A 13,430-nucleotide genomic window follows, 5' to 3' on the forward strand; every position below is an offset into this window, starting at 1 on the left:
ATGCTTATGGTGCAATGACAGCATAAGGTATGGCAACGGAGGTCTAAAACACTGCGTCAGTAATTGTCTCTCAATGTCAGCAGCATATGGTTTACTTTACTATAGGTGTGGTGTATAGGTCTATACACAAACAGTGTTCATAAAGTCCAAATTGCATTGTATAGTTTGTAAAATTTTTATTTCCTTTTTCTGTCAAATTGGTACTCCACAATGGGTTCCTTTTTCTATCAAATTGGTACTATAGAATGGCTTCCTATACCCCCTTTAAATGCTAAAACCCAGGAGCTTCAGGGGGCGCTGCCTGGAACCCCGTCCGTAGGTAGGTTTAATTTCCTTTCAGATATTTTTCCAGAAAGTCATTCTCATGCCTGTTGATGACAGGTATCAATTTGACACCCCCCCCCCCTCAGATCTTGGCTGTTGATTGCGCGATCGCCGCAAAAAATTGCACACGTGTTGAGCTGGATGTAAACTGGAAGACTGTATAATAAAATTTTCAAAAAATTAATTGCTTATATTTTTTTATTAATAAATTATGCAAATAAGCGTATGAAATTTGCCCTAATTTTGTTTTTTGTGTATGTTTTTGCCTTTAACTCAATTTATATAGCTAGTAGAATGCACATTTTTGGCGAATATATAGATTTTTACATTTCTAACAAAAATCTACAAATAATTGCCCCAAAATAATTAATTTCCTATGTATCCTATTGTTTTTTAAATTCTTATGTATTTCTTTGTTTTTTCAAACCTTTGTTTTTATTGTTTTTGATCGGGTGCCCTTTTGCAATCAGAAATAACATAAAATTAAAAATCCATCTAAACCAACAAAAGTTGAAATAATCATACATTTATGATTTTTGGTTGAAAAATTCAATTTGCATTGACTTTGTTAAGTACACGTTCTCACGTTTTTGAGCAACACCAAAGCTTGCAATTGGCAGCCCATGCACATTTCACAATTGGCAGAGCCCTTTGATATTTTTTGTGTCTTGAATTTGTATATTTCAGACTGCAATCTGGTGAAACATTTGATAAGCTGAAAGATTTTGGTCTTGTCATAGCATCGATCAGGTAAGAATATGTCACTTGTATTCCGTTTGAGACTATATGCTTTTTACAAAAGAGATGAAATTTCGTGGCTCCACAATATATTGCACCACCTATCAATTGCACCAGACAAGCCGAAATTTGCAGTGCCTCATGGGTAAAAGTCAACATCACAATTAATGTCTGTGGCGCGCGCTGCATTTATATATGTTGCTCTGACCGGCTTGACGTGGCTCGGCCGGCTTGCATATGCTGTCGACCGGGGTCCAGGAGGTGGGGGAGAAATTTGCCGCACATTTCTTTGCGAAATTTAGACCGTTTTCGGTGAATGCGTTTCTTTCATTGCAATGGATGGTAAACACACAGTCACATTATAGTACACTAGCACTGTGTGCTACCTGTGCCTGGGAAATCGATGCCGGAGTTAGAGTCTGGCCTGTCTGCTACAATTGATAGGTTGCGCACCATGTTATGAATCCACTGAATTAGCCATGATGGTCCTAGGTTTATGGAAAACGATGGCGATATCATGGCAAAAAGGTGTATCTGCAGATACATCGATTAGTTTCTATGGATGAATTATGGAAAAAGGATGTACCTGCAGATCATTTTGTGTTTAAGGTCAAATTCAATTTAGCCATGAAACAAGCCTTTAAAACTTTAAAAGACATGAAAACTGGTAAAAGGGTGTAATTTGCACATACACACTTACCATAAACTAGTCTCTGACTTTTGTTGGCACAATTTGTAGAAAAGGATGTATGTTGCAGATACACTGTTTTGCCATAAACTGGGCTCTGAATATCGTGGCATACAATTTGTATGTTCAATTCAATTCAATTCGGTTTATTAGATATAAAACAGAATGCAATGCTGTAGTCCGAAGACTAATTGTGCGATGTTTACATTGATTATTATTTACATTTGAAGATTGTATATACACTTAAAAAAATTATTCACATATAAATGAGAAACAGTTGGTTGATTAATTGAGTCAGTGAGTGTTGTAGATACATTTTTTTGCCATCAACTAGTCTATGAAGTTCGTGGCTCACCGATTATGGTAAAAGTATGTATGTTGCAGATACATCCTTTTGCCATATTTCACGAAGCTGGGCGCGCTCACTCATTTGATGGAAGAAAACTGTAACTACATGTAACAGATACATCTTTTTTACCAAAGAACATTGCACTCTCCTGCAGCACTTTTTGAGTGTATCTGTAAGATACATCCTTTTACCTTCAAATGAGTTGGCAAATTTGAAAAAATTATGAGAGTAAGATAAATGAAAAGAGCTCACTGAAAAACCCCACCAAATGTCAAATCCTGAAAAAGTCAAAATATTCAGATACTTCATTGTGCCATGTGACGGCCACAATACATGTATTAAGAAAGGCTTGTATAAAACTGTTTTTTTTACTGGAATGATGCCCACAAGACAATGTCATCACTTTGTTATTCCTTGTCCAATTTTCTGGAAATTTTGTGAGGTTTTTTTTGTCTGGTTTAACTTTTATTTGTTAAAAAATTGTACTGTCAGTACCCCTTTTAATTTTTTTTCTCTCTCTTTTTTGGTCTCTGTCCAGTGTTGCTTTGGAGGAGCTAGGGCCACATCAGGATGATGTCGTGCTTGCTTTCAAACAGCTTAAGAAAGAATACACTGCAAAATTTAGGAATCAGTACGATTCCAGTAACTTTTGAGGGTCCCAAGGCACCCTCCCTCCTCTCCATCTATAACGGCCTTTTGCAAGTGCAAAAATATACATATGAGGTGAATTTCTTTTTTTCAACAGAACATAACCGATAAATAGTATATGTACATTCCAAAAGACAAAGCAAGAGAGAGAGAAAAAAAATAAATAGCAAGTGCCAAGTGCACATATCTAGATATCTTTTCCTAGGAAAAAAAATCATTCAATAACTGAATGACGTAACTTCTAAATTTTTTTTGAATTTTGAATTGTTGCCGATTAATTATAAAAGTGAAGTATGCAGAGTTTTTAATTTCTTTTCAAATTTACTTATTTGCATATTCGTATTACCCAATTGATTATTGGTGAAAATGAATTTGTTTGAACTTAACCCAGAACAAATCAAAAGATGGTAAGATATTTAAATGTTTGCATTTACATGTATATACCACTTGTTTACCCAAAACCAAACATTGACTCAAAAGAAACTTAATGTGTGACCTGTGAACTAATATACCAAACAAAATATCTTAATTGCAGGTTAATGTAAAATTTTGTAACCACTATTTCCAAAACTCTTCCCAAAAATTAAATGCATGTTAACGTGTAAATATAATGCTCTGGTTCTTCTTCCAGTTTGTAAAAAATACAAATTTCAGATTCTGCAATTTTCATTTTCAGAGCTTTTCATGCGTTTATTTTATATTGGAAAGTTCTACTCTTAGTATTTCAGAAGTTTGATTAATAAGCTATTTAGGGTTTAAAGAAAGAAGAGAGGAAAGCTGTTGGGAGTGCCACAAGGGCCCCAGCTTGGACCTCATTTCTTCCTCATACACTAAAATCTGAAGGCCAAATCTACCCTTGGCTCTGCAACATAAAGGTTTGCAATACTACTAGCCAATCAAAATAACTGTTGCATCTACTTTTTATTCAGACATAAGACAATGCATCAATCAGAAGTGTTTTTGTCTCACCTGCGAAGCAGAGTGAGACTATAGGTGCCGCTTTTCCGATGGCGGCGGCGTCAACACCAAATCTTAACCGAAGGTTAAGTTTTTGAAATGACAGCATAACTTAGAAAGTATATGGACCTAGTTCATGAAACTTGGCCATAAGGTTAATCAAGTATTACTGAACATCCTGCCTGAGTTTTGAGTCACATGACCAAGGTCAAAGGTCATTTAGGGTCAATGAACTTAGAACATGGTGGGGAATCAACATCAAAATCTTAACCTAAGGTTAAGTTTTTGAAATGTCATCATAACTTAGAAAATATATGGACCTAGTTTATGAAACTTGGACATAAGGTTATTCAAGTATTGCTGAACATCCTGCCTGAGTTTTGAGTCACATGACCACGGTCAAAGGTCATTTAGGGTCAATGAACTTTGGCCAAATTGGGGGTATTTGTTGAGTTACCATCATAACTTTAAAAGTTTATGGATCTGATTCGTGAAACTTGGACATAAGAGTAATCAAGTACCACTACACATCCTGTGCGAATTTCAGGTAATATGATCAAGGTCAAAGGTCATGTAAGGTCAATGAACTTTGGCCAAGTTGGGGGTATTTGTTGAATTACAGAAAGTTTATTGGTCTAGTTCATAAAACTGGGACATAAGAGTAATCAAGTATCACTGAACATCCTGTGCAAATTTCAGGTCACATGACCAACATCAAAGGTCAATGAACTTTGGCCATGTGGGGGGGGGGTACATGTATCTGTTGATATACCATCATAACTTTGAAAGTTTATGGATCTGATTCATGAAACTTGGACATAAGAGTAACCAAGTATCACTGAACATCTTGTGCGAGTTTTAGGTCACATGACCTTTCAAAGTTTATAGATATAGTGTATAAAATGTGGATATAGGGGTAATCAAGTATCACTGACAAGTTTTAGGTCACATGATCAAGGTCAAATGTCAATGAACGTAGTATTGTATCATTATATATCAATGGTGTTTTTTGTGAATAATTATTGTGTAGTATTTTTCAAAGTCAGCACTGCTGCTATATTGAATCGCGTGATGCAGGTGAGACCGCCAGAGGCATTCCACTTGTTTATATTTGCAATCAGTCTCAATCATTTGTGTTACTGGGTACAGGACTTATCTGGAAAGGAATAATTTTGAGAGGTCAGATGGTTGTCATAGCTACTGTACATGTATGTAGCAACGCTGTAAAATAATTCAACTTTTTTTTTTTTTTTTTATTAAAGTCCGACCCCAGTAGGGCTGGGACTAAAACCCAGGTACTCTGGTCCCGCCCGGAAGCCTCGGGTACCTGGGTAGAAAAATCAATACCCGATACCCGAAATTGCTTACCAATATAACGTGAATGTATATGATTTGTATTGCGTAGTGTAAGACATGATTATAACTCATCACAAAAGTACACAAGTCTCATTTTGAATCTCACCAATTACCTTCGGAATATCTATAAATCAACAAGTTTCTCAAGTTGTGACTGACGACATAAACGGCAGTGAATGGAGTGGTGACTTAAACCAGGATAATGCCAAAACGTTTCATAATTCATATAAAAAATAGGAAAGTGGAATTATTGGTTGATTTACATGTAGGTACGAGGTGATAAGAGTATTGCAGACTTGTTTTGATGGAATACTGCATGGGGCAAGGGAGGTTTGCTCTGCGCATGCTTACTATATTTTCATTCATAAATTGGCTTGCGGCAGTGGATGACATTATCTACATGTATGCCACTGTGTTATGGGGGTTGTTCCACCAGTCTTTTTCAGGCGGGTACCCGAAGACCAAAATACCCGAAAGTCCCGGGCTTAGACTCCAGTTTTTATCCATTCTTGTTACACTTTATGAATGGATCTGGACATCCATATAAACTAGAAAATGGTTAAATCATTCCTTGACGGTCTCATTTTTATATTTCATAGAACTGCCCTATTAAAGGTGAGGTCATATAGATAACATTCAGGCCCACTGTGTAATGCTTGTGTTAATTATTATATTGGGACCTTATCCCATTTTTTCGTACAATTTTTAAGAATATTATATAATTTATGCAACTTATGTGTGCAATTCAAATCATTTAATCCGTTTTGTGTAATACGTCAATTCAGCAATAGTATTGACTTGCCTATGTTGTTTATTTTTCTTTGTATATATTTATTACACAAATAATACTTATCATCAAGGATATTGGGAAGAATTACATTCAAGAGGTACCTTTGGAACAGTTCAAAATCGCCTGAGGCATATCCGAGGGCATTTGGACAAAGGTAACTAGTGAGGGTAAAAATTTTAATTCCAGAACAAACTGATAAGTATCATTTGTTTTATAAGATAGTGATCTGGGGCAGTATTCTGAGCTTTGTCTTTTCTCTATATTTTATCTTTTCTCAGAGATACAGTGTATGACAAAATTGGTATTCTGGTGGATGTCATAACTTTTGTCACAAAAACTATCTCTTCTCTTTAGCGCGCAAAAATATGCGTAATCCTTTTATACAAGCAAAAGATATGACAAAATTTATGACAGGGGGATAGCAGTCATAAATTTTGTCATATCTTTTAGTACCAAATATTCAGATACCCTGCCGACTAAATGTCAATGATATAATGATATCATTAAGATTAGATTGTGATATTAGTTTCACTCATCATCCATGACATCTTTTTTCCTGCTACAATTGGTTAGGCCCTACATATTAAATCTTCCCATTTCCTCTGTTTTCCTTCTTTTTCTATTTTCCTTCGAAAATCCTTCATAGCTCCTTGTCTCTCTCTCTTTGTAATTAAGCACATCAATATACGCGTAGTTGCGCGATGCCAGCTACTCTATTGGGAATACCCCATACCTGCCACAGGGACTTCCTATTGGCTAGAAGGGCTCCCACAGGGAACTAACAATGATTTTTATTGGTTTGCTTCTGAAAAGATGGGCAGGAACTTAGAGAGATATGACAGGGAAAAGACAATGTTCAGAATACCGATTTGTGACAATCATAGCAGTGTCACATCTTGGAGAGAAATGACAAAATTAATGACAATAGTTATGACAGTGTAAGTTTCAGAATACCACCCATGGATCTTTTGTACATGTATGTGATAAACCATCCTCATCGCAAATCTATGAGCAATCATTATGACTAATGACCATTCATCGCGGGTCGTTAGTAATCTCAAGACAGGTACAAGAATCTAAGCAGCCTGATGGGTCAACTAACATCTTACAAAAAAAATTGGTCAACCCAAATGTCCCCTGACATTGGTGCAGGCATTATAAAATGCATGAATTGAGTAATGCATACATTATACACATCTGGGAGTAGAGAAATGTTTATAAGACTTTGTCATCAGAGCTGTAACAAAATATTTGTCACACTGTAATGCAGAATAGGGCCCTTTGAACTGTGCTACTGGTTGATACTTTATTATATAACACACCAGCATTATGAACATGTATCAAATTGAAATTATCTTGAGGCAGATTTGGTGCAATTTTATAAGGAAATGGTCACCCAAAATTTGAGGATTGAGGTTTGAGGATATTAACTTGCAATTTGGGCAATATCACCTAGATCACACTTTAATTCAGGGAGTGCTAGCTGCAATCTCATTCACCAAGTACATGTATTTTGAATTATCATTCCATCATGAAATGATGAATTTGATAATGTATGATAATGAATTTAATCCTGTTTTATTGCATATTATTACCTCATTTATCTACTTGAACCACTGCATTACCTGTATACCATTTCTCACAACCACCTGCTCATAATTCATGCATGAACAAATGATTGTTATTTTTGTTGGATTTTAGTAGTATTAATTTTGAAATTAAAACTGGTCTTATATACATGTATATATACAGTGCAATTAAAACTGGTCTATATATATATATATATATACAGTGCGTCCCACAAACATAACCGAGGTTTAGCGATGATTTATCATAACTTAATCACAAATACAATAGACAAATGACCTATCATTGTAAAGCTTAGAATGTCTTCTTTCAGCCGGTATAACATACAAGATATTTCATCCACGCATGAGTGAGTAAAACCATTACAAGAAAGGATAGCATATAGTCGTTTCGCGGGGGCATCAAAATTTCAAATAGAAAATCACATGCCGAAAAAAATCAATATCTGCGCTCTTTAATTTGATAGCAAAATCACAGAAAATGGTTGAGAAATAAGAAAGTTATGTTTCTTCGAAACAATGATTGTATTTCCATAATTTCATGAAACATATGTGCTTTCACCGGTTTCCCACCGAAGCTATCCCAAAGTTAACAAAAGACTTTCTGCATGGCCGATCGTCAACAAAACGGAGTGTCGAGTAAGTCTAAAAGCTATCCTGTAAAACCTCTACACATCATGAAATTATTGGAATTCAAGCCTTTTTTCAAATAACCAGAACTTTGTTATTTCTTGACCATTAAATTAAAGATCAAAAATTTGATTTTTTTTTTTTTTTTTTTTTAAACTAAGATACCGCCCGCCAAGTGACTTTAGGTTTCCTTTCTTCAAATTGTTTTTGCTCAATCATGCATGAATGAGGAATAATCTAAGTTTTAAATGAAAGAGGAGACCCAAAGCTTTACAATGATAGGGCATCTGTCTATTGTATTTGCGATTAAGGCATGATAAATCATCTATAATTCTCGGTTTTTTTTTTTTTGGGGGGGGACCGTTGTATGTATATATATATATATATATATATATATATATATATATATATATATATAGTAAAATAGAAAAAAAAAGTGCTTCGGCATATGGAATGACATAATCACAATGGTTTAGTAAATGCCAGAGAAATAAAATCTTAGATTTTAAAAGGAGCGTAGCTCTCAAAAGTGAAACAAATGTTCAACATTTGATTTGTTAAATGTTCAAAAAATTATCAGTAATTTAGTATTATAGGCATCTAATACATTTGTTTCTGCTATTATGTGATTGTTGCATTTCGTTTATTTCAATCTTTATCATGTGTCAGATGTATTTTACACTTACATGTAAATGTAGTACAAATTCTACTTGAAGGATAATATACAAATATTTAAATACTTTGTTTGCAAAGCGCTCAAGGGCTGCTTTATAAATGTATTTTATTATTGTTTTCAAGTTTTGTATTAGTATCATTATTAATATTGTTTTTGTAATTATTTATTATCATTATCAATAATAATTCTATAATATTGATTGACTTGAGGGGAACGTCAAGTTTATTGCTCGCAATAGCATCATATTGGTCCGAGTCTTTACACAAGGGCTATATATTTCATGTTCCCTGAAAAATTGCAAGTCAACATTTTTATTATTATCCAAATCAGACATCTGGAGCATAATTCCTGAAAATGTTTATGTTTCTCCCTCTATGAACGGGAATCCGTTTTGTCATGTTTAGCAGACTGTGCCTCTGAACATTACCAATGTGAGGTAATTGAAATGTCACATCCTGGCCTGGGGACGCAGTATACACCGTTGTCTCATCTTGACGTATATTGTTGCTGCGTGGTTCAATAGGAGACGTAGTAGTAGTAGTGTTCACTTGAAAACCCTGATGTTAGCTCTGCATGCCTTATTGCCCGTTATATTTCCATGCAATTTCACATCGACTTTCTAGAGCTGGCAATAATTTGGGTCCTTGGATAAACAATTGGAAATTTATTGACCCACCATTTGATCACAGTCATAAGCAGGCAATAATGTAGTGAAGCTGCTCTGCTCAGATGTCTGATATGGTTAATAATAGTTTATCATTATCATCATCTTCGTCATCAATTATTATCATCATCAATAATATTATTATTATCATAATAATAACGGGTGTGTTGGCTCAGTTTGAAGAGCGTCTGTCTCACAACCGGGAGGTTGGGAGTTTAAGCCCTGGCCGTGCCAGACCAAAATACGTCAAAAGATGGGAGTTGCTGCTACCCTGTTGGCGTTCAATGATTCAAGGGATAAGACTACGTCAATCTGGCACTGCACAGTGGCTGCCGGGCCCAAGATTAATTGGACAAAATGAATTTTCAGAGTATTTCTGTTTCAGATTTCATTTCAAACAAAATATGGATTTTCATCATCGTCATCATTTTTTCTCTTGAAAATATACTGTACTTAAGCAATATCTTCCAATCAGCTGAAATTCTGTTTGATGTTTTATTTATTAATCAGCAACATTTATGAAAAACAATTTAAAGAAAGTTGATATGGTTTGTTATATGATGCATATTAACAATAAACCTAAATCTGTGAGAGATAAACCTTTCAGTTGCTAAGATATCTATGTCTGTAATGTTTGAAATTAACATACAAAATTCTAAGAGAAAGCCTATGATTTATGTGTGAGAAATGATGTTTAGTAGATATTGCAGTAACAAAAAATGTTCCCACTCCTTAAGTCTTAACTTAAATGCCATTCTTTCTAATTTTATTAGAACTTGTATCATATGGAGGTATGATCTATATAATCAACATGTTCTACAATTATTTTCTTCATCTTTTGCTGATTGCGTGAAAGTTTGTACTTATGTATCATAGGCGGATCCAGGGGGGCCCGAGGGGCCCGCCCCCCCCCCCCTATTGGCGGAGGAAAAAAAGAAAAAAGGGGGAAAGAGAGAAAAAAGAGAAAAAGAAGGGGAAAGAGAGGAGAAAAAAGAAGTGCAAAAATTAGAGGAGGAAGACGAGTGAATGAAATAAGATGAGGTGAAGACTTGGAAAATGATTAAAAAAAAAAAAATTCATGTCAATATACAGTATAAAATTTTCACTCGGGCTTCGCGCTCGCATTGCCTTTCAGGTGATTTATATATCTTGCTCAACAAGGAGCTTAAATATCAAATTTTGAAGACAATATCTAAAACATATTTCAGCTCGGAAATCGAACTTTCATTATTTTGTTAGATTTACAAATTGATTTTTAAAAAGTGCTCTGTAAAAATTTGTTATATCTTCTGAATATAAACATTTTCTGCTCGCGCTGCGCGCTCGCAAAATTTGACTTGTTAGGTACCTATTATTTTCCTGTATCATTCCGTAAAGTTCTCAAATATCCCTATTCAGGTCAAATTGTCAAAACGTAAGAGCTAGCGCTGCACGCTCGCATTTTGATCGGTGATTTGATATGTATATCCCAATATTCGGCTCGCGATTTGCGCTCGCATTGATTGTTGAAAATATATTAACTCATGCATCTTATTCGTAATTACAAAAGTGCTTTAAATGTCCAGTTTTCAGGCCATTGTAAATAAACAGATTCCTCGCTCTCATTAGGCTTATTAGATTAATAAATAAGATATTGATTTATTAATCAAATTGACCCTTTTTCAGAATGGAAAATCGAAAAAAGTTTCATCTCCCGCTTAGGAAGAGAAATAGGAAGATAGTCATCATTTTCATATGGTGACATAATGTTCTTAGAATGTCCCTGTCCTATGTCAAAACTCAAAGTAATAATAATGAAACATCAGATCTTTTTTCAACTGTGATTCATATCCACCTCACAATTTTCCTACAAAGTGCTTGAAATAAAGAGCTTAAATTTTCCCTTTTTTCAGATCGGAATATCAAATATTTTAAGCTTGCCCTTCGCGCTCGCTTTATTGATTTTCATGATGAAAAGAGGTATTCAGAATGCCCAGATTCTAGGTCAAAATCTGAAACACGCACACGCATGTTTATTCAGATTCGTAGCTTGTTCTCTATTTAAATCATGAGCCTTTATACATGTATATCCAGTTTCAGATCAGAATATCAAAAATTTTCTGCTCACGCTTTGCGCTCGCATTATTAATGTAGGAAGATAACAAATTATACCCAAATATTTTAATGATTTACAAAACACGAAGAGAATGTCCCGTTTTTAGGTTTGAAATCTAATTTTTTTCTGCTCGCGCTTCGCGCTCGCATCAATTGTTTGGTTATATACTTATACCGTTCATGATTACAACAAGTGCATAGAACGTTTGTTTTTTAGGCCGGAACGTCAACAAATTTTCAGGTCGCGCTTCGCGCTCGCATTATCTAATCATTGAAATATGTATCGTCTTAATGGCTAACTGCAAAACGTCCTTAACAAGTCGCTTTTCGACAAGACCAGATCGCATTATAAAAATTTCTGCTCGTGCTTCGCGCTCGCAGTAATTATCTAGTTACATACGCATCTTATTTAGGTTCACAAACATTGTCCAGAATGTTCAATTTTCAGGACAAAATACATGAAATTTCAAAAATTGTTTAGCTCGCACTTCGCGCTCACACCTTTTAAATAGGGCTTATTAAATTATTACACATTTATGTTTATAAGAATAAATCTAAGAAATTATTGTTAGGACATGGGCGTTTTGCACCCCCCCCCCCTAAAAAAAATCAGGATCAAGAAAGAAAAAAGACAAAAGGAAAGGGATAAGGGTGAAATATGATATTATTTTCCAAATATGTCAAAATCTATCACGAATTTTGCTCGCTTGCTTTGCTCACTCGTAACTTATTAATTTTACGCGATACGCCATATCGAGCCCCCTCAATTTTTTTGGGCTTATTACGCCACCGGGACAACCCCTTCAAAGACACAAACAAAAATCAACTTTGAGCGGCCGATCTGGGAAAATATGGATACAAAAAATTTCGGCCCCCCCCCCCCCCCTATTGACGGAGGCTGGATCCGCCCATGTGTATTATTAAAGTTTTACAATTTATCTATACTCAGTTTGATGTAGTTTGTAGATGTTTATTAGGGTTTTTTTTTCTTTGTTTAAGTGTGCTTTCTCATAAGTTTCTTACTAATGTCCCCATTAGAATTTCACTATATACATGTATATAATCCATCTTAGCTTCCATGGGCTATCCTGTTAAGGTATTTTGATATTTTATATTTTGCTCTTATCTACTATATCTTTATATGTGACATATAAATCAACCAATTAAACTTCCTTGTCAGTTGTGCACATTTTCTTCAGGATGTCAATGGTAACTACTGGGACTGGAAAGCGAACACTGGTTCCCCCCAAAAAAAAAATCCCATCTGAGACACTGGGTCAGATGCATAACAAGTAGCAATTACTTTTGCTTGGCTTATGCTTGAATCCGCATATAATGGACAATCGATTGCGAGCAAATGCTTTGGCTACTAATATTAAATAATTGCTAACTGCCTGCTTGCATTTGCTTGACAATAATTGAGCGAGTGCTTAATCTTCTTCTCGGGTCATTAGACAAGACCTGTCCAGTGGAGGTTACAAGATCTGGCTTTGGGGTTAAAAGACTCCATATCTTTGGCAGTGCATGGCTCTGGTAGGAGGGGGGCGATTAAGACATACTAGTCAGGTTTGCCTGGAGGAAGTGATGCGATAGGTCCATAGGAGAGCTTTCATGTCACAGTCTGGAAGTGTTTAGACCGTAGGGAGATCTTTTGATGATAAGCAGAGCCATCCAGGGATTCAGTCGAGTGAAGGAATCTACGTCTTGATGAAAAGTGGAGTGAAGAGGGAAATTCCCATAAGCTCAATGGTTATAAAATCAATGTTATCTGAATCTGAAGAAGACTAATGGAAAATCGGCCCATTGCATACAAACAAGCCTTACTGATCATGGGGGTATTTCACGATGAGGGTCATAACCAGTGATGTGTGGACGGGAACGTGTAGGCCCACCATGCGTCTCCTTCAAAGAAAGGATATCACAATTGTTC

The 13,430-nt window shown here is 35.4% G+C and overlaps 1 protein-coding gene across 1 annotated transcript in view; it reads left to right on the top strand.

Moving 5' to 3' along the window:
* The window catches only part of LOC129280208 (probable ATP-dependent RNA helicase DDX60), a 92,067-nt gene extending 88,684 nt beyond the window's left edge, over positions 1 to 3,383 (top strand). The window contains exons 40-41 of the mRNA XM_064111880.1: positions 1,012 to 1,074; positions 2,638 to 3,383. Of these exons, the coding sequence (XP_063967950.1) occupies positions 1,012 to 1,074; positions 2,638 to 2,752 (178 nt within the window). The 3' untranslated portion in view covers positions 2,753 to 3,383. The remainder of the gene's footprint in view (positions 1 to 1,011; positions 1,075 to 2,637) is intronic.
* Positions 3,384 to 13,430: the final 10,047 nt, after the last annotated feature.

This window comes from Lytechinus pictus, chromosome 17 (genome assembly GCF_037042905.1).
Source record: "Lytechinus pictus isolate F3 Inbred chromosome 17, Lp3.0, whole genome shotgun sequence".
Lineage (NCBI taxonomy): Eukaryota > Metazoa > Echinodermata > Echinoidea > Temnopleuroida > Toxopneustidae > Lytechinus > Lytechinus pictus.